The sequence below is a fragment of the Euprymna scolopes genome, chromosome 10 (assembly GCF_053919585.1).
Source record: "Euprymna scolopes isolate OS-2025 chromosome 10, ASM5391958v1, whole genome shotgun sequence".
NCBI classification, from domain to species: domain Eukaryota; kingdom Metazoa; phylum Mollusca; class Cephalopoda; order Sepiida; family Sepiolidae; genus Euprymna; species Euprymna scolopes.
The window spans coordinates 52,546,743-52,573,493 of record NC_136491.1 but is presented as its reverse complement, the minus strand read 5'-3'; the positions used below and the strand labels follow the sequence as shown (position 1 = coordinate 52,573,493).

Genomic DNA, 26,751 nt, shown 5'->3' with positions numbered 1-26,751 from the left:
AAAATGAATTTCGGAATTGTAGTTGGCTAAAGTAAAAGTATGTAAGACGATAAAAAAGTGAATTGAAACTTACTGTTATTGCATCTATTCTGAAGGCAGTGTCGGGGGCACCAATTTCATAACGGATGTTTCCGTAGTCTCCTTTATCAGCATCAGTAGCTGTGACGGTCACGACTTTCGTTCCCACTGGCGAGTTTTCATTGATAATTGGATTGTATAAATTCTGAAACCCGAAAAAATACGAATGAATTTAAATATTGTTATAAATGGTATTTGATATATAAGATAAGTAGAGCATACAATTTTGACGATTGGTTAGAAGATTCCATAAAAAAGTAAAGGTTTCGCCTTTCTTGCTAGGATATTATCTCGGACTGGAAGAAAGTCACTAGTGACATGTAGGGGATAAGTTGATGAAACCTCCTTCATTTTTATGAACAGAGCGCGTGTAAAGCAGGTACCGTTAATTATGACTTTCTTTACTGTGCTTTTTCCATGTAAGGGAATTTATTTGGGATAATATTATTTATATTTTATACTCATAAAGAAAAAAACACTCGAAATTATTGTTAAACTCAGAGAAATGTTATTGATATTAACGTTTAAAATTGTTGTTAATAAGAAAGAATACAATAGCAACAAGAACAAAGAGAGAAAAATTAGGTCGACATTACAACCACTTGAAAAACAGTTTACAACGTATCATGAAAAAAGAATTGTATACTACAATACGTTGAATAAAGATATGTTATTACGGTTTAGGGTAAAAAGAATCCCAAGCTTATTTGTATAATCTTTCTATGACTGGACTTCTTGTTGACATTGTATGGTTGAGTATTCTATAATTTTTTCTCTTTTGCCTGAAACTTAAGTCCATATAAGTTTAGGAACACTATAATTCATAAAAAAAAAGTTTCAGAATCACGGCAATGATCAAGACGGCAAGGGAGTAAGAAGACGAAAGGAGGAAAGAGAGAAAAGATAACACTCCGCTGATACAACTTAAACCAAGTAACTTATATATATATATATATATATATATATATATATATATATATATATATATATATATATATATATATGTTTGTGTATGTACACATATAGTTATCCACATACAGACTGTTTCGCTGCATCATAGCTCATCAGTGCTATATATATTAGATATGCATACATCTCTCTCTCTCTCTCTCTATATATGTATATATATATATATATATATATATATATATATATATATATATTTATATATATAGATATGTGTGTGTGTGTGTGTGTTTGAACCATCGAAGCTGGATGTGACTGATATGGAATTATTATCTCGCTGTTCAAAAAAAAAAAAGGCAAACAAAAAAAAAACGAATATAAGTTCATCCCATAAGTTTTGTCCTGATATTACTTATTTGAGATTAATTAGAAAGTTCGAATTTTAATGAAAATAAATATTCTCTCTCATGTTGTTGTTGGCATCTGTCAGTCTAGAAAATTATGGTGTTGTTCCTATAAATGATTTGGTTGAACGCCGTCCTCTGTGGCTGAATAAGCCTACTTTCGATCTACGTTGTTGGTTGTAGACTCAGCAGGAGAAGGACGGTGCGTCGTGCAGGAGGTCTGTTGAATTTTATTGAGTGACTTTCTTGAATAGTGCTTTGGTCTCCCCCTTCTGCGATAGACCTTTCCCCAGTGACTAGGTCTTTGGCTATTGTTTGTTTCCAGATGTTTCGAACTTAAACTTTAGACTCTAAACGGGTAGTGCCAATATCTCATGCTTTCATGTCGCATTTGCACACGTCGACATGCTTCGCTACCGTACAGAGAGATGCTAATGACACAGACTATGTAAACGCTCATTTTTGTGAAGTTGTTGAGATGTTTATTTTCCCACACCTGAATTATAAATTTTTCAAGAGTAGTGGATGCCTTTCCGATGCGCTCGTTGAGTTCTAGATCGATTGATTGGTTGTCTAGGGTTGTAGACACGAGATATAGGAATTAGTGGACTTCGTCTAAGCATTGTAGTAATGATGGGCGGTGATAGTGTTCCTTTGCTAATACCTGGTTTTCGTCAGGTTGATGGTGAGGCAGAAATCTTTGCAAGCGTTAGAAAACCTATTTATGAGTGTTTGAAGGCGTTCCTCAATGTGAGATGTTACCGCTGCATCATCAGCAAACAGTAGGTCCATAATGGTAAATTGTCTGACTTTGGTTCCGGACCGAAGATGGTTTTTACTGAATAGGCGGCCATCAGATCTCTAGCGAAGGTAAATTCCAGCTTGGAGTATTGCTGTCACATTTGGGATGGTGCATCTACTACTAGTCTCTCACACCTAGACAAGGTTCAAAAGAGAGTCGCCAATCTGATAGGCCCTGAACTGGCATCTAAGCTTCAGCCTCTGTCCCATCGACGAAACATTGCATCACTCTGCCTGTTCTACAAGTATTTTAATGGTGAATGCTCTGACGAACTGCAGACACTTGTGTCCCCACGACGTAGACACCCTCGACAAACCAGACGGCAACTAAATTCCACCCACACACAGTAGAGATCCCTAGATGAAAAACATATTTCTACTCCAGTAGTTTCTTCCTCAGAACGGCTAGACTCTGGAATTCCATTCAGATCCCGGCTTCCCCAACTGTACTGACATACAGAAGTTCAATGTAACGTGAACCGACATCTTGCTGCCCAAAATCCAACATAGTACCCCAGTAGTTGTTGCCCCTGATAGTAACCCCCTACAGCAAAGTGGCACTGTGCCTTGTTTGGGGTGAAAATGTAATAAAAAATATATATATATATATGAGAGAGAGAGGGGGGAGATAAAAACATAAACTGAGAGAAGGTAAGAGAAACATATAAGGTCTCGATGCGTAGTAAAACAGAATTTAGCAAATATTGTAAAATCCGAGAGAAAACTTCTTTTTATCAAAATTTTATTTATAATATTTTTCTAATTATTGTTTTAGTACCAAATTGAGAAACATAACTAATTTCTCGTATGTATCACGAATTATCTCTAAATGATAACCACAAAGAAAGCTGTATGCGAAATGATTAACCATCGATGAGTACATTTATAATTATGCATAACAATCGATATTCCCGGTGAGATTTGTAATAAAAAGGGAAAATCATTATTATTATTATTATTATTATTATTATTATTATTATTATTATTATTATTATTATTATTATTATTATCATCATTATTATTATCATCATTATTATTATTATCTATATAATTTTTTGCTTGTTCCTAATTTAGTTTGACCGTATGTTATGGTTTCAGTAATTAGATACAGTAACAATTAGTCGATATAACATGCTATGCTCCTACATCTATTATCACCTGTCGCTCCTCTTTATGTTTAGATGGCATTGTCGGATCGCCGAAGATTTATTTAGTTTAAGAATCTTTATCTGCCTATCACAAAAAAAAAAACTGAGAGAATACATATTTCGAAATGATTTAAATTTTAGCAAAATATAAATGAAATAATAAAGTAAAAACTTTTCTATTATTTATTTAAAATGAGAATATTTTGTTGACAATTATTTCGTATGGTGATAAGAAAGTGAATATTGTTATAACTTCAAATAAATTTTAAAAAAAAAGTCACTTCGTTTTCTTTATTTATAGAATATGTAACTGCCAATGAAAAGTAGTTTTATGGAAAAAACGTTTTGTTTAATATTATTTAAACTTACCTTATAAAAGTTTATTATTGAATTGCATTGAAATAATATATTTTCTCCCTCTCTTTCGCTCCTATGCGCTGTCTTAATATATATATATATATATATGTGTGTGTATGTGTGTGTGTGTGTGTGTGTGTGTGTGTGTGTGGATTATTTGGACTACAGTTTTTATCATGAGTTTTATTCACATATTGTTTCGGTGGATGTAATCTCAAACCTTCTGCTAATTAAAAGTAGTTTGAATATGTCAAACAATCCCGCAAATCTAGAAACATATAAGAGGGAGAGAGAGAGGGGGGGAGAGAGAAATGTATATGTCTTTCGACATTTTTAATTCGTAAACAACCTCGCAATCTATGTGTAAGCACCAGGGAGTTATTATTTTTAAAAATAAACCAATGCATTATTTTTGTAGTAAGCAAACAATAATTTTAATAATATTCTAATCATATATTCATCAAATATATATTTGATGACAACGATTATAATCATTTACATTGTAGTGATTTTTAAAAGCATGAAAAGTTAACGGAATTAAATTTAAGAAAATCTCTGCTTTATCATTTTCATGGTAAGTGCTCATCTGAGCGTCAATCTATGATCCCTCTCCCTCGCCAAACTTTCACGAAAAACACTCGTCTGGCAAAAACCACTATCAATAATTTCCCACACTCTTTATCTGTGCCTAAACCTAAATGTAGATTCCACGAACAAAGCTTCTTTCTTAGAACTGCACGCCTGAGGAATTCTTTTCTGATTGCCTGCTTTCCAGCTGACTACAATCTGATTGTTTTCGAGTCCAACGTAAACAAATTCTTGAAAAAAACGTCCCCCCTAAGTAATTCAATTTACAAAATTCCACTACTTATGTATACTACGCTATAATCACATTGACCCATTAACCCTTATTTTCGAGTGGCGTCCGGGCCTTGATAAGTGGTGATTTCTGTGTAAAAAAAGAAGAAATTCCGTGTATTGTTTTTTTTTTCAATTAAAATTCACTTACAAGTGAAATTGAGTATCTAATTATAATATTTACACTTTCTGTTTCAACATTTATTTCATCAAACAGCATACGAGATTGGCCGCAAGTCATATTTCCATTACATCAAAGTAATATCAATAGAGAAACACTTACCAAAATGTTAGGAGGGTTCAAGTAATTAAATAAACCGAATCGAAGACATATGTTTTTATTGCTGTATTACTTCTTCCTTTATATTATTATTTTTGGAATAGTTAACAAGACTTCATGTGACATGTATATATTTTCATCAGCCATTTTAAGTAAAAATAACTCCAGGGAGATGCTAAAAATCTCCACTTGCTATCTACGAGGATAGTACATACGATGTTTACCAAACCATATTTACACTTAACCGCAAAAGTATAATACTGCAAATAATACCTGACAAGTGCGTGTTAAAAAGAAAATTAAGCTGAAAATAAAAGATTACGACAAAAATAGTATTAACCACTCCCTTCTTCCTAAAGTAGGATGCAACATATTCGTGCACCAAAGGCAGTGCACTCTGACTCGAAAAAACAGCTGACCAACTTCGTCGGCATTCTTCAGTCGATTGGCCAACCACTTTAATGAGATAAGGAAACGCCTGTGAGCGTTACCTTGTACTGCACAGACCCATAATTCAGTCCGACTGTACAGGTCATCTATTGCTACAACGGCCCACTTTAGGAAACTAATTAGCAAGAACATATCCTCGACTTATATGAAATGCCATAAAGAATGCCGGTTCCTAATTGCCACTACATATTTGAATTCATTATTGTATTCGAACTATTCTTCCCATTGGGGCTGCAATTTTCACATTATTTAAGCCAATGTAATCTCCGACCTTCTTCGGGTGAAACTCACCTAATTTTGAAATTTATAGAATTCAGGAATCTACGAAATTACGAATAAACCCTTTATTTAATCAACGGGCGTAGACTGTTTTCATTCTGGCGGTCATAGCATATATAAACGCTCCGTCGTGATAAGTTCTAAGCGACGGTTTTGTGGAGATTGAGGGTTCGATAACACGGCTAGGATTAATAATAAATTAAGACTTCATAATTTATCAGATCGATATAAGGATTCCTTTCTGAACTTAGATCGTAGATTGTATCGACCGAATTGTTGTAATAATAACACTCAAAATAAGAACAAGAGTTCGAATAACTCAAATAATATAAATTCTCAGTCATCATTTAAAGAAGTTGATGGCATTTTTAAAACAAATATCAACCAAATGAAACTTACCTTAAATTGTGGTGCGTTGTCATTAATATTTTTTATTGCCACATTCACAGTGGCCGTTGCAGTCATTTTGGGTTCGACATTGTCCCAGGCGTATGCTACGAATTTTAAACTTTCAACCTGCTCATAATCGATTCTTTTTCTGACGGTCACAACACCTGAAATAGTAAAAAAATAAATAAATAAAAAATGGAAGGAATGCATGAGTTATCTCCCCTATGTGACTATTACTACTCGTATAATGTAAATACATTACAGTCATCACTTTTATTGGACTTGTTCAGAAACTAATGATGTACTTGTATATTTGTGTTGAGAAATGCAGTTTTGCCAATTTAAGAGATCGATATATCAAGGTCTTTATTTACCTGCCTCTTTATGGCGGCAAATTAGAGAAAAGTCGGCATTATATTAAGGGGGGATTTAGTTTCCTAAAACCGGGTTCTCTGGATCAAGATAAAAAGTTTACAAATAACCCTAGAAAAATTACTAATAAGTCTAGAAAAATTCACTTTCACCGATTTGGGTGACATAGCTACAACTTTTACATATTTGTTTTTATTATATTTTAACCGCAAACAAGGCACAGTGCCACTTTGAGTTAGGGGCTACTATCAGGGGTATAAGTGTAACAGATTCTGTGTAGGGAATTGAGCAGCAATATGTCTGATCACATTGCACTTGGAACTCTGCATGTAAGTACAGTTGGGGCAGCTGGAACCCGGAAGAGAATTCCAAAGTCTAGTAGTTCTGGGGTAGAGTAGAAGGCTTTCTTACATATAGAGATCTCTATTGTGTAGGGGTAGGTATTTGCTGCTTGCCGGGTTTGTAAGACGTAATCACGTCGAGAGGGTACAAGGGCATGTAGTTCGTCGGAGCATCCACTATAAAAATACTTGTAAAAGAGGTAGAGGGATGCAACAGTTTTTCGATTGGAGAGAGGTGTAAGTTTAGATTCAAGACCTATCAGATTGGCAGCTGTCTTTTAGACCCTGTCCATGAGTGAGAGACTAGTAGCAGAGGCAGCAGCCCAAATGTGACAACAATACATGGGCAAATTGTGGTCTTGTAGAATGGTGGTATTGTAGAAATGCAGGATAATTTCAAGCGTAAGAAACTTTCTAGCACATTAGAGAGAGCCCACCTTATTCGCACCAGCCTTGGCAATACTCTCATTGGAAGGTAAACAATTTGATATTTATTCGGTACTAGCAGGAGTACCCGGCGTTTCCCGGGTGTTTGGAGATGTATGTGTTGATGGGGCGTGGATCAAAACAACCCCGTTAAAAAAACCGTTGGCTGGGTATTTGGAGATGTAAAAGAAAAAAAAATTAGTAGGAAGGTAGGCTCGAACCCGAAGCCTTGACGCGAAGGTGGAAACGAAAGGGGAAAAACCGTGAGACCTAACGATCTCGGCAACGAGGGAAGAGGAAGTGAAAAGTGTCTTAATTTAACCTTTATAAAGTGAAATTAGCAGGTGAGAGAAAGTTAAGTCGCGTGATGTTTGACCTTATTACAGTCAAACGGCACTGCAAGCCAGTTTCTGTTTTCCCCGCCCCAGTATTCGCTTTTTTATACCGAAAAACGTAACGAAGACGCGGCGATAAAAAAAATCTCGTAAATAACGCGTAAAAGTCGGGCAAAATAAAGATAGACGCGTGACCCGGTCATAATTGGTAGATATTATTATCTAGGGGGTATATAAAAAGTTTTAAGAAGGAGTGGCCCGACCGAGAAGCTCCGGCGAAAAACTGCATATATATATATATATATATATATATATATATATATATATATATATATATGTATATATATATATATGAAAAAAGAATGTAACCCTTCCCTTAATCGTCAAATTAAACAAGCATGACTAAATATACTTATATAGTCCCCTCCCAACCTTTATATTTAATTTTAAACTATCATTAATTTTTTTATTAATTTCGCTACACAAATCTATAATGATATAAAAAGTTGGAATTATTTGAAATTCAGGTACTTTTATTATAATATTTTTGCATGTCCTCATAGCAAATCATCCTGAATCTTATTTAGATGAAAAAAATTATTTGGTTAAAAAAACTTTTTTTTTTAATGTTTTAGCGATCGAGACAAAAAATGACGGTGAATGGTGTGGTTTTGGAAAAGGTTAAATTTAAAATTCTATTAAAAAAATGTAAAAAAGTTTTATATTATTGCGCTTTTCATATGATAAAATTTAGGCCTTTATCTTCCTGGAAAAAAATGCTTAAGTATAATGGATTTTGATAGATTTTTATTCGTTTAAAAGCAACAACTTGTTGTTCTTTCATTTTTAGCCGTGGATAATGCGCACTGTTACTACAATGTGAATGTACAGATAAGATTTATTTCCAAAACCACATTGCAACAGGACTGTTTCTGTGCAGAGTACAGTTTGTTCAATTCAAGTATAATCTAAACAAGTACTTGTATAGTGCCCTTTTCCGTAATGCACTTATTCATTCGCACATCTTTTTTATCTCTTCGCAGTAGTTCAGCATAAAACAATCATATTGTATCTTATCGTCAAATACCTAAAATACCTTCATTTTTTCGTGCGTTTTAATTATTTCAGCGGAAAAAGAAACTCAGTGTGAAACTACGTGATTATTTGAAGTATTATTCTTAAAACTTTGCGGTCACGATAAACGTCGGCTATTTTCAGATGCTTCTTGTAAAATTTGGGAATCTTTATATCGAAATCGGGAATTTGCATGGAATTTCGTGCGGACATATTTTTTTGAATCAACAGGGGTAAAAAAGAATCTGAAGTAATTCGTCATTGTATTCTGAGTATCACTCGTATTACATAACCTTCTAGCGATTGGACTTTAGAATGGATTATTACTTAGCACGTATATCTCGAGCGCAATAGATTCTCCGTTAATTAAATAAAGTTTACTGTGTGCATTTCCAAGTTGAACATAAAGATTCCCGTTTTTTCAATAAAAAAAAACGCCTATGAATGTCGGAGATTACATCAGACTACTAATTGAGAATAATAATCAAGATTAGAACGGTACTACGATAATCCCCAAAATAATTTTAAAAAATCAAGCATTATCTTTTTTAATTCCTGTTACAAAAGAACTTTGCAATTAAGCTGATGTAGCAATCACTTTTCGTAAGGGTGTCATCGCTGATGATGCAATGGTTGCCAGAAATTTGGAACGCACCCCGCCTATTATACAAATCAACCACTTAAGCTTTCAGAAAATAACATTCATACCATTTTTAATGTTAAAGTATCCATCCATATCCAATAATTTGTAGCCTTCAATAGAACCGTCTTCATCAATCGCGTTCAGAATCGTCACGAAACTCCCAATTGATTGTTCTTCATTCAGAGTTACGCTGTAAAATGGATTCGTAGTCGTCCATGGTGGTGCGAACTTGGGTGGGATTTGATTCACATCCTGAATGCTTATAATAAGAGTACCTAAAATGGAAAAAAATATAATAATAAAAACAGAATAAGGCCTGTAAAAATATTGTAATTTTCTCTATATATAAACTTACATTTATGTATATGTTTATACATTTCTCTATTATTCATTTCTGAAATAATTCGTCGATCTTTTGAATTTTGAAGCAGAATTGTTATGTATAAGAATGGTTAAGATCAGCTATATTTAGTTTTATTTGGTTTTATGCAAATTGGATAAAATAGGATTGAAAGGTCTTGGTAAGAAATTTACTACCGTCGATTACTTCTTAAATTTTCACAGAATAAAACATGAATGAATAAATATTCCTCAATGTCAGTTTGCAGTATTTTAAACAGGTTTAGATGTAGCATAATATGGGCACAACCTCCGATTTGAGAATTCTAAATGTTTCCTTTTTAGATTGATTGTGACCCATAAACATTAAGCAACAATAAAGCAAGATCCCCTTAATTTCAAATGTTTTAGGTTTTTATTTTAGACATGTTAATAAAAAAAAATGATATAATAGATTTTAATGAAAATTGGAATACAGATACCAGACAAAAGTTTTATCATTATTAAATCTTGCATTACATTATTTTAAGGATATACAATTAGTGCAAAACTCTTTTGTCTGGTGAGTTCAGATTTGAATACAAAAATGAGTATTTTCTATTACTTGTGAATTGCACAGAACAGTCCATCGACTTAGCTGGAATTTACTTTAGAATTCACCATTGTCCGTTCGTCCGTTCGTTGCGCAAAATTCTCAAAAATGACTGCTCATTAGTTTTCTCTGAAATTTGGAATGACGTTACAAGAAAGGAGAAAATTTGGAATGACGTTACGAGAAAATTTGGAATGACGTTATTGCAAAAAATTGGAATGATGTTTTGACAAGAAATTTGATTGCGTCCTCATGGGGATAAAAGTTGTCGAAATGGCCAAAAATAGCACTTTTCGCGTCATAAAAACTTTTTCGACCATTAAATTTTGTTGAAAATTAACCTAAAGTAAGACCACATATACATCGGAAAACAACATATATGGCAATGGGAAAATTAAGGTTGCATCCCCAAAGGGTCAAAAGCGGTCATACAGGGTTTTAGTCGAAAATCGCAAAAAATAACACTTTTCGGGACAAAGAATCTTTTTTTGTCCATTAGATTTTCTGAAAATTAGCCGCAAGCGACCTCACACAGATATACATCTAAACAAGTAATATTTGACTCTGGATGTGCTTCTAGTTTGTCTTCAGGTCAAAAGCGGTGAAAATGGCCGAAAATAGCACTTTATGGTATAGAGAATATTTTCCGAATATTAGATTTTGCTGAAAATTACCCAAAAGCAAGACCACATGAATATTCACCTGAAAACATGATAGTGTATTGTGGGAAAATTTTAGTTTTGTCTCTAGGGGATCAAAAGGAATAAAACTGATAATTTTTAGACCACAAATGGACGAAAATAGCATCTTTCGGGACAGAATTTTTCCAGTCATTAGATTTTACTGAAAATTATACAAAGGCAAGACCATATAGATATACATCAAGAAACGTAATATTTGACGATGGCAACATTTCGGTTACGTTCCCAGTGGGTCAAAAACGGTAAAAAAACTTGTGTTTCGGTTTTTTTTTTTAGTCGAAAATCGTAAAAAATAACACTTTTCGGGACAGAATCTTTTCCGATCATTAGATTTTGCCAGCAATCACCCAAAAGCAAGACTACATAGATATTCATATGGAAATGTAATATTTGAATCTGGAAAATTCTGCTTTTATTCTCAAGGGTTTAAAAATTGGCAAACAATTTTTTTTTTTTTATCAAACTGAAAAAAATCTGGTTTCTCTGTTTCAGATTAAATCTTTAGATAATTTCCCTGTGATTATTAAGTGTTTTTTTTTTTAAATATTGTCCTTATTTACTTGCTTCCTCGCGAGGGCAGAGTTAGACACGAGTTCGGTTTTTAATGTGGGAAAAATCTAACTTCCTTAAAAGAGGAACTCTGGATAAAAACAAAAATAAAAATTGGTTCAGTCTAGAAGGATATTTTTTCTACGCTAAGTTTGAACGATAATTGTTTGTTTCGCACTCATACATTATAGAGGCGGCGCGATTGTTAGGGTTGATAACTCCAATTTTTTTCTTGGAATAATTACAAAACACCCTCTCCCATGTAAGATAGTAGGTTTCTAAATAATGTTAAAATAGAACATCACGCCTAAACTTTACATCTACCAAATATATCATTGAATTGTTTTCTCGTCTAAAACTAATATAACATCATTTCTTCTTTCAAAACACATACAAAACAAACAAAAAATGAATAACACTAAAATACTTGAAAATCAAAAGTTATTGTATAAAAATTTATCAAAATATAATTGGAAAAACATTTATTGAATGAAATACATTTTTGCATTAAAACAACATTACTTTGTCTTTTGGATAAAAGCAAAGTGTAGTATCTGTTCTGATAATACACACCCTTTTTACTATCCTCAGTTAGTGGAAGAGAAATCCTCTAGATTGTAGCAATTCATATTTTCGTCCCTTTCTCCAAATAAAAACCGACCTTGTGTCCAACTTTGCCCACGAGTAACATTGGTTTTTTTTTCAAACAATTTAACAGAAACTCCTCGTATAAAATGCTCATTTAAAGAAACATTGATTTCTTCTTCATACAATTTAAAAACATTTTTAGAATTGAAGCATCACTGGATATTTTATTCATACAATTAACGGAAAGAAGTCACCGTAAGGGAAAAATAGAATTTTAATAAAAAAAAATGTTTGAATTGTAAAACTATAACAAAGTATTGTTTTAATTATTGTCATTGTTGAATTAGGTTGAAAAGTTGCACCCCTTATCGGTCGTTCAAAACATAATGGCATTTGCCGTGTAATGCATCAGTGTTAACTGCTAATTAGGTTGAAAAGTTGCGTCCCTCATTGGTCGTTCAATCAAACTGAAAAAAAAATTGTCCCGCCCATAAAATGGATAAATTACATATTTTTATACAATAAATGCTTTAAAAATTTTATTTTCTAATATAAACATTATTTAACGACACGCACTATTGTTAAATAGTAATGACAAATTAAATTCAATTTTTACTATATCAGTTTAATTAAATTGTTTTCTTAAACATTTGACCTAGGAAAATAATCATAGTCTGTAAAATGCATCTCGGCCAGTGTCAGACATAAATGCAAAACCCGCTATAACTTGCTCTTTTTAAGTTATCAGTTTTATTATTATTGCAAACATGGTTTAAGTAGAGATAATTTGTTAGAAAGAAATGCCAACATTATTTCACTCTAAAGAATTTATGTGACTGAAATAGGAATTAACGCGTCAATCCAGCAAATTATTCATTTTTTTTCATTTAATAAAAAAAATTATCAGCATTACTCGGTTTTCCATAGTTTTCAATTTTATTTCTTTTTCATTTGAACAAAATTTTTATAAATTTTATGCATTCCAGTTCGATAAATTGTTTTGAATTTTTTGAGATAGAGATTGGTAATAATTTTGATTGTTTGGACTATCGCTCTCATTTTGGTAGTTGTTCTCAAAATCGAATGTTTCCCGACCTTTCTGAAAATTACCCTAAAACGAACACCATGTAAATATACATCTCCAAAAAGTCATACATGTATTTAAATAGGTGTTTTGAATGGTACTGAATTCAAATTAATGCATCATTTTTTATGAAATGATGTCATTTGGTTTTCTTACCCTGATTTTTTACATCATGTCAGGGGTTTAAATGAGGAAAATTGCCAAAATCAGTCGGGGGACCATATATTTTTGGGCTTGTTTTCATTTATACGAAGAGAAATTTGCTGATAATCGGGAATAGTGTGTTATTCACGTGTCTTCCTACTGATATTTCCGTACACATCTTTCTTGATCTGGAAACAACTACATCGTTATTAATATCTGGATAATGTAATATATAAAAAAATCGTTTTTTCATGTTTTCTTAGTCATCGATAGCTTTCTACCTACAGAACTTGATTTTGATTTGTCAATTTTTCTTGTGGGAAATTGGTGTACGTTGTTGAGTAGAATAAAATAAAAATGCAATTAGTTTTGATTCTATTTACAATATGCGTTGCTCGGATCTTCATTATAATTCAATGTCAATCATTTTAATAAGTGTTACTTCACATTTATTATAAGTAAAAATGAAAATAGAATTAAATAATCATACACAAAAGTTGTATGTAATGTTGCATTACACTGAAATATAGAAGTAATCTGATAAACTAAATGTATTCTTGGAATAAACAACTTAGATATACACATAAAATAACTAAAGTATAATAGCAATATTTTCGAAATTAGCAATATTTGTCTTCTACTGCTTATAGTACATATGAATTAGTATGCTTGAATTTAACAAAACGCTGTAAAAAACAGAGAACATAAGCTTAGTTAACTTCTTCATTAAAATAAACATCATTCTCCAAAGGGTTACTAACAACAGTTTTGATGAAAGCTTGAATAAGCAGTAGGATATCTATGTCTTGCATAAATAAATCAACTAGTTGCTAAGATAAATGTCATTTAATCTCTGAAAATTATCAGAAGTAACTAAAAAGATTATGCATACAAAAACAAAAGAGTAGAAAGATGTAGTTTCAATATTCACATTAGTGTAGATTTGAAAAATGGTAAGACTGTACCTGTTCCAGTTTGAGGTGTCACTCCGTTCAGATCTATGACGTTAATCGTCTGTGTAATCAAGCTGGCCTTATCCCTGTCCATAGGTTTGGCCACTCGTATTTCACCGGTACCAGAGTTTAAGGAGAACCAAGACTGAAATCCGGAAAAAATAAAATATTATTAAGAAGGTAATATAGTTTGCTTGAAGCATTTTTTAATTTTTTTATGTCATAAACGTCGGTTTGTGCGTGTGTTTGTGCTTGTATTTGTTTGTAAGTATGTCCGCTAAAAACTTTCGCACGTACCGAGACGAAACGAATATCATCTGTAAGAACGATCCCTCAGAAGATTAGAAAACAAAATTAATTCTGTTGTCATCAACTGAACCATTTCTTGCAAGGAGGATCACTTTTTGCGTCGAGATTTTTGGAAGTCACGCACGCCTAGCAAACTGAATGTTTAAAAATATTATTTTGAAGAATTATGATCCCATAAGTAGTCATGGTCCAGTAGGCAAAAGCATTTGCCATGAGCGTTTTGCTTTCTTTCATATTTCGCGTTTCAGGTTCGATACTGCCTACTCCGGCTATTTTTTCTTTTCCTTTTTTTTACGGTCGCACGAGCACTCGCTGCTATTTTGATGGAAAGAAAAGTTGTTTTGCTTCATTTATATTTTAGACGGAGAGGATTCCAACGCAAAATATCTGGTGAGAAAGTTGTAACCCATTTCATTCGTTCTTTTTCGTGGGTAGATCACTATCCTTAGTATAGCAGCTGTGGCCAAACCGGACCTCATGCAACGCCGGGTACACATGCTAATATGTATTTGAAAGAAATTAAGGTTTATAGAGGGGAAGGCAATGTAGAGATAAAAAAAACAACACCAACAACAACAAAATCTGTTAAAAAACTTCTGAAACTTCCAAATTACCCTATCGAGCTCATAAATTCATTAACTCCATCTGGAATGTTACCTCACCGACTTAATGTGAAAATAGGGGCAATAGTAATGTGACTGCGAAATTTATCCATAAATCAAGGACTTTGTTATGGAACTAGGATGAAAATAAAAGAATATCATCAAAACAGCATCATTGCTATTTTAATTAATGGATCTAATAGAGGTTCCACAGTTATCATTCCAAGAATTAAGTTAAAGCCAAGTGATACAAATGTTCCGTTTGCATTTCATCGGATACAGTTTGCAATACGATTAGCATATTCACTGACGATCAATAAAGCACAAGGCCAAACTTTGGATAAGGTTGGTATATATCTTCAACAACCTGTATTTTCTCATGGTCAACTGTATGTGGCATGTTCAAGAGCTCGATCTAAGCACAGTGTGAAATTTAAGGTAATGCAACTGCATAGAAATGATAATCAGGGCAGAAAGCGTGGTGTAACATATATTAAGAATATTGTTTACCGTGAGTGTGTTATGAAACCAATCAGGAACAGCTATGGAATCTAAAAATTAACTTGGATGTAAATATGATTTTGGAAATTTAAAAAAAAAAAATACTTTCCTTATATTTAAAATTCATAATTTGATGAAAAAGTAGTGTACAGTTTGTTTAACTTTACTTAATTATATAACATTGACATACATTTGATAGGTACAACCTTCCTCACACCATTTTGATTATCGAAAAATCAAAATTTAACTGTACTTCGTAAGATTTACAGAAACACTTCATTTTATATGCATGTAATACACAAGAATCTGAATATTATAACAGATTACAATTTTTTTTTTATGGAAAAAACTTTTGTACAGAAAATTCAAAGTGTTATATTTATATTATCAGAAAGTTGTAACGCATTAATTGAAATCTATATCAATAATTCGACTTAGAAATATTTGTGAATTTCCAAATCTTCATTGAATAAAATTCAAAATAAATAGAAAAGTCTATTGCATATGTAAAAGTTGACGGTTGCTTATTTAACTTCATTAAAATCTATCAAAGTCAACCAAGAGCTGCTCAATATTCTGGCTTAATGGATCATTTAGCAAGGAATAAAGAGGGCGATTCTGGTGTACCAGTTATTCTACTATCTTCATTTACAGGAAGTCCTAGGAATCTTTAACAGCTGTATTAAGATGCAATGGCAGTTTTCTGTAAATATGGAAAGCCAGACCTATTCCTTACCTATACATGTAATCCAAGATGTCCTGAAATATTAAACAACTTGGGGTCATCAGAACTTTCACAAAACTGATGTCAACAATGTCACACAGTTTTTTTTTATTCACAGTCTAACTCCCCAGAACCTGCTGACTGACCACTATTCTCACTCCAAGCAGCTGATCGACGTCGCTGTCACCGCCTCAATCATCACCAGCACTTCCTGACAATATCAACAGCATCAGTTACGATCGCATTGGCCATCAATAAAAGTTTTAACTAAAGTTCTTTATTTGTTCTACTTGCTTCCATACGTTCATTTTTGTAATATAACAATAAGGAATTTCTTATTGATGTGTTTTAAAAGATTTTTACTACCGTGGAATTTCCACGGGTCCTGCTAGTTATATATTAATTCATTTATATTTCTCAAATTAAGCTTTCTCTGAAACATTTTGAAAGGTTTTTAAGGGGCATACTATAGTTTGAGAATATCATTTTAAAATGCAGATGTACATTTTCATTGAATTTGATCTATAGTCATTAGACACGAATTCAATTTAAATTTTATTTTTGCTTAAACGGTAGGTTTAAGACAATTTGTAAAATTCTAACGGTTACAAGTCGTAAAAGTTTATTTGATTAACGCTGCAAATAATTCCACACGCAATAAAATAAGAATACAATCTATCTGAAGAACTTCCAACTTACTCTGTAGTCCACGAAATTCTTGTCCACGGGTACACCATTTGGGTTGATGGCACTGGATGGATCCACAAACGCGTATTGCAAATTTGAATTTGTGTCGACATCCACTCCATTTAATTTAACCAGACTATATCCAATTGGCTCATCTGAACAGAAAAAGAGCATATTTTAATAGTAATCTTTTATATTTACGACGTATTCAACATCTTAAATTTTAATAAGATTGGATGCCAATTTTCTGACCGCCTATGTATTTCTGGCCTCTACGTACATATTATTTTAATTTTAATTTACTTATTTTACGATTAGATATACAGTATTATAAAGTATTCAGACAAACTTTACAAAATCTTATTAATTTTTAAAAAATATTTATGTTAGTAGTTGAAAAATAATTGTTAATTACTTTGTGACTATTAGAACTTTTAATAAATTTAGAAGTGTACCTGTCGAATAATAACTAGTTTCAGATTATAAATTAATGTGTTAATAGATTACATCCTTAATCTAACAATTTATTAAATATAGATTGAACAACGTTACTATTAAAAAATTATTCAAGATTTGATAATGATTTACTTAGACGAATTATTTCATAAAACTACGATGTAAATATTAAATTTAACTGTTAATATTGTATAAAAAATTGTTAAAAATCCGGTATGACTAAGAATAGTGAAACAAAAATATGTATTAAAAGATGGTGGCGTATCATAGGTATGGCTTGTTATCTATGCAGATTTTGTGAAATTGAAACTGTAAAAGGATGACACCAATATTAAAAACTTAAAACGCTTTAACCAATATTAGCCGGGAGGCAATAATTGCCCGGTGGTTAATGATGCGGCCTGACAAGTTGGGGTTGTCAAGTTCTAACCCACTTCGTTTCACAGGAATATTTTTAATTAGGAACGTTGGCAATCTTCAGGTGGTTCCCTCCGTTAGTATCTGATATTTTTCTAGAAACAATTCCTTATAGAATGATACTGGGAAACGAATTCCAACAAAAGTTATCATCACCATAAATACGCAACAAACAAACAATTAGGGTAGCAACAGCCGTCCAACTTAAAGTTCTCCCCTTCGACGTCGATATAGTTTTTTTTTCTAACGGGGTCGTATCATAATTCTGCCTTCTTGTATTCTGATTCCTAGCAGAATCACCCATGGCAGACAATCAATGTAGATTAGGAACTAACCAAGCTAACAAGCATAGGCAGACCTCATGAACAAGCAAGGCAGCATCGTCCTCTGTTCAACTTTCCGTTTAAAAGAAAGATAGAAGAGGTTTTAAATTTGAAAAGTTCTTCAGCACCATTCATTTTTATCATATATGCTGATACATTCCGGACTTCATATGCAACTGTCATTTCTTGCTGCTATTTGTGTGTAGGTAAAAATGTAACTCTTGTAACGAATATAACGCCATCATGCAGACGAAAAAATTCTGTTGAACGATCTGTTTGAAATTTATTTTAGTTTTATTGATTAAGAGACAGACAAATAAATCACCAGCGACTGCAACTCTTTCTCCCTAATATACAGGCTATCTTCCCATGGTGGAGACTCCCATAAATCGCAGTATAATAACTCTACCGAGTATAACATCTACTTCTGACAGTTTTATTCATGAGGGAGAGGATTAACACCTAACTAAATAAAATAAGGCAAACAAACAAACAAAAAAAATAAGGCAAAATCATCATATTCTGACTAAATACAAATCCTGTATATCAAAATTTACGGGAAAGACAATAGAAGTGGTATTAAATCATTACGTGTCTTTCAATGTACCGATTAACTTATGTGTTCTCTCTAAGAGAGCTATAGGGGCAAAACCTTTAATAAAATTCTTATCTGCATATTTTGTTTCGATCTAATGCAAACCATGTGTATAAACCACTTATTAAGTTTTATCAAAAGTTGAGTTTTTTTTCGACTGTATTAAAAAGCAACAGATATAGTGTAAGAATAGTAAGTAATATGTTCTTAGCATCAAAGCAAAAATGACACAGGCCTTCCTGCTAACTTATTTCTAAAAATGCTTACAAAACTTTGAAATAGCATGCTGACTTCATCAGAAAAAAATTAACGTCATCCGATATTTTCAAAGTATACATTTGCGAGATTTCATCGCGATAGATTAATTGTTTTTTTTTACTTTGGGGTCACCACTTCTCAAGGCCTGAAGGCAACTCGAGGATACGGGTTAATTAATATAAGGTGGTAGTGTAGTAATTGTTAATGGTGTAATTGGAAAGAATTTGACTATTTATGAGGACGACTTAACAGGAACTTTTTACATTGAATTTGAAGGCTACTACGTTGTATTTAGCCGGGAAGAATTCCAGGGGAACAGTGTTCCAAAGAAGGGCAGTTCGAGGAATGAAGCTGCTTTCATGGACTCTGCGCTTACATTTAGTTGAGAGCGGGGAAAATCATATCTAGTGGTTGTAGCTACTCGAGGGTTTTGTGTGAAAGTTTGGCAAAATGGGACCGCAGATTGGAGTTAAGACAACTACTTACCATAGTATTAGCGATAGCGCAAAGACAGGCTCGCAACGTCTCTTCTGTGGAAAAGAGGTTGCAGGGAAGAAAAAAAAGCATCACCTACAAGGTTTCGAAAGTAGTTTTCAAATCTATCAAGACCGGATAGAAGTACCGAGAAGCTCCTGCCCAGCTATGGTAACAGTTTCCATTGTAGGGCGCACCTGACTCTTATACAGATACAGGATCCGACCATTTTCACAGCGATCTTGGCAACAGATTTGATGGACGTGTTCCGTTTCAGATCAGGATGAAGGTTAGTCCCAGAAGCGTGTCAAGATATGAAGTTTCCCCAGCAATAAGTTATATATATATATATATATATATATATATATATATATATATATATATATATATATATATATATATATATATATATCTTTCATGTTGGTCTCTTGGTCTTACTGGATTCCAGGACAAGAATTTATCTAGTCTGGTAGAGTATCCAGCTTTGTGCTATTACTTGAGGTAATATCACTTGGAGAAGGTGCACCATTCCTCAGAAAAGCTGTGGAGTAGCCATAGTGAGATCTTATTTGGGCAGCGAATACTATGTGATTTTGAATATTTGGTCAGGGTTTACTTCTATGGAAAAGTATCCTCATGCCAGATTGTTCTGACAAACCACTGTACAGAGAGACCTTAGACACCCGAGGATAGTGTCTAGTAGGCATTCAAGTTCTCCCCCCGAATGGTAGTAAAAGTGAGCAGTATAACGCCCGATATGATGATTGACCGTAATAAATCATCGATGAAGATTTAAACCACGATCATCACAATAGAGTTGTTCTTTTTGCGCGCCTTAGTGGCAGTTGTACGTCGTAATGGTTTGTCATCCTTAATATTTCCCTTCCCAAATATTTTGGTTAAATGGATGAACCGAAAATATTACTTTTATATTATACGCACCTTCCTTGATGTTGACTTGGGTAGTAAAAGGAATGAAAAACGGAATATTGTCGTTTACGTCCGTGATACAAATCTCGACTGGTACGCTGGAGCTCAACTGTGGGGAACCGTTGTCCCGTGCAACAACCTGTTTGGAAAGAAAGAACCATTTCAAGTAAGCATAATACGTAGAAAGAGAAAGAGAGTGAAAAGGGGGGTCGCCGAAACTGAGTGGAGTGAGAGAGGCAGAAAGTAAGAGATAAAGAGAGAGAAAATAATGACGGCGATGGGAAAGAGAGGCTGAAAAACAGTAAGATGTAATCGTATGAGAGAGAAAGTGCGACGGGAGAGAAAAATTAGAAAGGCGAAAAGCAAAGAGACCTATAATAAGATCGAATTTACTTACACGAAAAGTATATTTCTTCTTTTTTTCGTAATCAAACCTAGCCTGGAACGAGCTGGAAATAATCCCGTTGTCATCAATAGTGAACTGTCCCTCTGCACCGAATTCGAGCAAATAGGATATTTTTGCATTGCTGCTACCTGGTTTGTCCCCGTCAGTAGCAGTAGTAGCAATCACAGATTTACCTGTTCACATATAGAGAAGCAAAATAAATGCATCCATCAAGCGATCAAGAGATACACACACACACACACACACACACACTGATATGCATATGCATATATATATATATATATATATATATAGTGTGTGTGTGTATATGTGTGTGTGTGCAATGAATTTATAACTTATTTAGTAGGTTCATTATACCTAATTGAAATTTTCACATAGGACGACGAAAACAATGGAGGTCTGTTTTCAAAAAGAACAAAAATGAAAGAGAACTGCATAAAATTATCTTTATCCATTTTCACAAATACGTGCTTTTTACTAAACATAATCTAAGACGGATTTTAGAATCATTCGATTGCGATTCTTCTTTCTATCAATTCCAGTTTCCAGTTTGTTGTTGGAAACGTTTTTCTTTGAGATATTTTAAATTGCAATAGTCCCCAAGGTAACGGCTTCTAAGGTTCCATTGGTTGCACCTTATAAGCCGATAATATAATTTAAACAGATTCAAACCGATATTGTTGAATGTTCGATATTCTGTCTTACTAGTGTTTTAGATAGCTTCTGTTACTATTGGATTATACTGTGTAAATTCATCGATAAATTGTCCTTTCATAATATCCATTATATTAACCTTATACTTATCGCTACCTAGCCGTTTCAAAATAGTGATGCAAGTAGTATATATTATACTAGTACTACTACTACTAGTAGTAGTAGTAGTAGTAGTGGCCAAAACCTCACACTTCTAACCATAATACCTCTCTCCGTCCAATATAACTAGTCATCATACGTTAGGTCTAGTCTTTTTGATGCATCCTTATTAATACCATTTCAACGCAGTCTCAAATGTTGGTCTATATGTACTCCTTTAGGCAATTCAATTCCCTGTTTCTTTTTCCGTATAAAAAGTATAATTATCCCAGTACTTTATACTGTGAGTCAATATATTCCCAGGGCTAAATAAATTTGTTTAATGCTTAAATCCCCCTTTAATTTGTTACTGTATTAATATCCATACGGTTTAAACTGCTGGCTATATTTAAAGTGAAATTTAAAATAATGCACTTGGTATAGGATCGTTGTTAAGCTAACTCCAGACACGCAGAGTTCGATTGAATTGGTAAGGGGTGAAGAATAACAACACTTGACGTTACATTTAATAGGAATTAGCTTCCCCTGCTATGTACATGAAGTTACTTTTCCAATCTAAATGATAAATAACTTCTTCCTTAAACATCATTTTAAGTGTACCGTGCCCTTTTTGGCGAACATCCACGTTTAGCATCCGTTTCAAACGATATTAGATGTTTTACTATCGATGAAAATATTGCGTATTACGGGGACGTAACCAATTAAAAGACACGTCTCCTTAACGTGACCTTTCCGTCATGTACACCTGTTCAAGGTCATTTTGTTTATTTAACCTAGCTAATTTATGTAAACCTCTTCAGCTAAATCATGTTGCTACACTTTAATCTATAAACAATAAATAACTCCCAATATGAACCATTTTAAGAATATCATTGAATAGATAAATAAATAGATAGATAGACAGATAGACCAATAATAATTAATTTACTTTAAACATTGTTATTACCTAACACAGTGACTTAGGATTTATTGCAGTCTTCATTGCACTGTAGAGAACCTGCTGCTCGTTTTACAACATTATTTATATAATGGCTTAAATTAAAATATAAAATACCAAAGTCAAGTATCATAGTTAAATTGTGCTCTAAATAGAAACGTATTTCGAACACGCCCGTTTTGTAAAAGAATATACTGCTGATTTTACACACCACTACCTTCTGTTTGTACAATGATAAAATTTATCAAATGAACTGAAGGGCGTTAACTTTAGTCCAAATCGACCTATATATTTTTTAATATGATTTTTTTCAATTATCGATTTTCAATGTCTATCGAAGACATTCAGAGAAAATATTTAAAAACACTCTCAGACATATATAACAAATTTGTACTAAACTTTTAACAAAATTGGCTAAACCGTTTCGGAATCAGTAGGGAACAAACTTACACATCCTTTACACACAAAGCTCACACAGACAAAGTGCATTAAAAATATAAGTAGAGATAATGACATTTTATAAGCTAGATGTTTAGATGTCAATAAACTTAGGGTTATAAAAAAACTCTCTCTCTCTCTCTCTCTCTCTCTCTCTCTTTGTATGTGTGCTTTTTTGAATTCGTTTCCAATAGACTCTAACACGGATGGCTACCGATTTTTATGAAATTTCACACGAACATACTTTATGTGCTTTAGATAATACTTGTATCGGAATGTCTACGACAAGTATCGACAATCTATTATGGAAATACTCCTATAAAAGAAGGAGCAGGTGACTTGGGCCAAAGTTAACACATTACAAGCCTAACATTACAAGTGTATTTGAAAAGTTTAATTACCAAAATATCGGATATATAAAATCAATTGTATGTTTGTAATATGACAGAAATTAATGATTCTGTTTAGATCCTTGACTTTTTAAAATTAATCCTAAATTCAAGCTATTATCACCGCACAGATATCAAGGCCACACATATAAAATCAACAGTATGTCCATTGATATAACAGGAGTGCGTTCGAAATGAGTGTTTCTCTGTAGCTCAAAATTGAAACATAATACTTGACATTTGGATTTTAAACTTAAATTCAAGCCATCATAAAAAATATTTCATAAAATCAACAGTAGGTTATCTGTAGTGCAATATAGACTATAATGTATTGTGAACTACGTCACTACTGGGAGGCACGTGAAGCTTCCTTCCGGTGCACCGATAATTGTTAACTAGATAAGCAATCGATCGATTTGATTGCAAAATGGGTGTTTTCTACTGATTTCTATGACCACAAACATATGGGACTTTGAAACCTTCGTTAATTATTATTCAATCCCAGGCAGCATCACGTAACCCTGCGAGTATTTCGAATAAGTACTAAACATTGTGAGTAATGTATTTAAAGATATGTATACACACAAACATGAACACACACACACATGTGTATATATAATTATTTCCACAGTAAGCTGTGACGTTGTTTGGCTGTGGAAATAATCACACACACACACACACAAACACACACACACACATATATATATTATTATTATCATTATATATATATATATATATATATTTATATATATATATATATATATATATATAATGGCTGTGAAAATAATCATCTATTATATAAATCTCACCTGTCTGTTAAAATATATGTATGTATGTTTGTATGTCTGTCTAAAACTTTTGACACAGGCTACATATTTTCACAAGATTGTTATCATTTTGAAGCTGGACGCTTCGAACGAGTAATATCGAAAACTTGGCTAAAAACAATAATTCCTACACCCACAATTGGTCACTTTCCTTCACAGAGGGCTCGCTTTTTTTTCGCCAATATTTTCGAAAGTCATCCCCTCTTTCCGATTGGCTAGCCTTAATTTAAACCTTCGCAACTTCCGGTTTGGCGATGGATGCAACAGCAAAGACGTTACATTTTTTCACGCTCTTTTCATCCTTTGCGGCACGGTTTCGAGCCTACTTGCTTACTACCACATTGTTTTTCTTTTTTACTTTTTGCTCAACACACGCCTCCAAACCTCCGGGCAACGCCGGGCAACGCCGGACACCCAGGCTAGTATATATATATATATATATATATATATATATATATATATATATATATATATATGTTTGGTTTATAGAAAGTTTATATGAGAAAAGTACTTAGTACCGATGATGAGTATAGTATTAGCTGAAGATAGCTTGATAGAAATATCTAAAACAGTCCCTAATTATCAGGTTTAAAATCGACAGTACTGATGACTAATCTCATCTAAACTTTCTGTACACAAAGCATAAATAATACGCTCTGATTTTCGGATTTATACTTATAATAGAACACGCTATGTAAACTTTTTTCAATAAAAATATAAATATATATATATATATATGTATATATATATATATATATATATATGTGTGTGTGTGTGTGTGCGTGTATGTGTGTGTGTGTGTGTGTAAACTTACCTCCTGCAAAACTTTCAGGAATGCACGTCTTGTAATCAGGTCGTGAAAAAGTGGGTATGTTGTTATTTTTGTCCTGAAAATATATGTAATTCCATTAAGAAAACAGTTTCAATACTTGTATAGAACGCTATTCATGTCATATGAATTTAATGGAGGCAACTTACAATCTAAAGTAATTAAAACCAAAGAGAATTTAATCATAGAAAAACTTTGTTTTTAAATACGTGTTTAATATGTTTAGAGCAATTATATATTTGTAATTCGAAACCATTGAATTTAAACAGATTTGGTCCGTGAGGATTAGGTTATAAAAAAATATTAGTTTTTCTTAACTTCATTTTTTTGTCGATTTTTGCTTACATCTTTGAAGAAATATTAAATGTTCAATTTTTTTTTCTTCACATCACTTCTTTTTATATTTATCTATTTTTGTCTCGCATAACTTTTTCTCCGATTTAATATAGCATCAATCTTCCCCATAGAGTATGATAAATGATAAATTAACATATTAAAATCTGAATAAGTTAATTTATATTTTATTTGCATTGTTGCTTTTTCTCTCAAATACTTCAGCAGACACCCATGTATACGAAAATACACAGGCATATACACAAACGCATGCACGCACGCACACGCACACACATGCGCACACACATATATATCTATATATAATTATTTGATTGCATAACTTCTCCTCTTGACCAAAGTACACTAAATTTGCTACAAAAGATGCCACATAGAGATTATTACGTCTAGACTATTAGCTACTATATTATGTCACTTTTGAACGGCATCCATTTACGTAAAATAAATGGAGAAGGAATGGATGTACACTAATCCAGAACAATGGCTGAATCCTTGAAAACTGACTTCCAAACCGTGGTTGAATGGGGAGGTAAATAGATGGTGGCATTTAGTGCAAGAAAGACTAGATTGCTCTTTTTTTTTAATTACAGAAACATCTCCAACCACTGATAACCATGACAATTAACTCTAACCCTGAGAATTCTTCCTTCAAACTCATCTAATAAGCATTCACAGGAAATATTATCTGGAATAAATACACTGAGGACATTGCGAAGGCTGCTCCAAAAAAAAATTGGGCTCCCTTTATCGTGTTAGGAAACTGTGCACACTTGAGTGTATCCTGTGTATGTATAAGGTCAACATTCGCCCATGTATGAAATCTTCTTGCCAGATTTGGGGCGGTGAATCTACCACTGTCTCTCCCTCTTGAATAGGGTCCAAAAAATTGTTTCCAATCTAATAAATCCCAATTTGTCAATTAGGCTTCAACCCCTGTCTCATCATTGCAATGTTTCATCCCCGTGTCTGTTTTACAAGCATTTTAATGGAATTTTCTCTGATGAACTTGCTGTATTTGTGGTCCTTCGACATACCTATCCCCGACAAACCCGCTTATCAAAAAGATCAAACCCCATCACTGTTGAGGTCCATAAATCTCAAAAAGATTTCTACTCAAATAGCTTCTTTCATAGAACAGCTAGACTTTGAAATTATCTTACTGCTACTTGCTTCACAAACTGTAGAAGTTCAAATGCAACGCAAACCAACATCTGAATCTTTCTTAGAGGCCCCCAACGTGCTTGGTCCCGATCTTCTACATGTTACCACGTGGGTAAACTAATGGCTACACTAATGTTTCGCTCTCCTTTGAACTCATCATACAGATACAGCTGAACTCATTATTCGAAAGACGCTTCACTTGCTTTGCATGCATATATATATATATATATAT

General features: G+C 33.1%; 1 protein-coding gene across 2 annotated transcripts in view; it reads right to left on the bottom strand.

The window, feature by feature from the left end:
• The window catches only part of LOC145285993 (cadherin-87A-like), a 196,007-nt gene that overhangs the window by 76,205 nt on the left and 93,051 nt on the right, over nt 1–26,751 (bottom strand). For both annotated transcript variants that reach the window (XM_080134583.1, XM_080134584.1), the window contains exons 19-26: nt 24,993–25,065; nt 20,766–20,947; nt 20,381–20,507; nt 16,928–17,070; nt 14,105–14,237; nt 9,208–9,417; nt 5,961–6,115; nt 74–223 (exon numbers count right to left, since the gene is read on the bottom strand). In XM_080134583.1, coding sequence (XP_079990709.1) covers nt 74–223; nt 5,961–6,115; nt 9,208–9,417; nt 14,105–14,237; nt 16,928–17,070; nt 20,381–20,507; nt 20,766–20,947; nt 24,993–25,065 — 1,173 coding nt within the window. The remainder of the gene's footprint in view (nt 1–73; nt 224–5,960; nt 6,116–9,207; nt 9,418–14,104; nt 14,238–16,927; nt 17,071–20,380; nt 20,508–20,765; nt 20,948–24,992; nt 25,066–26,751) is intronic.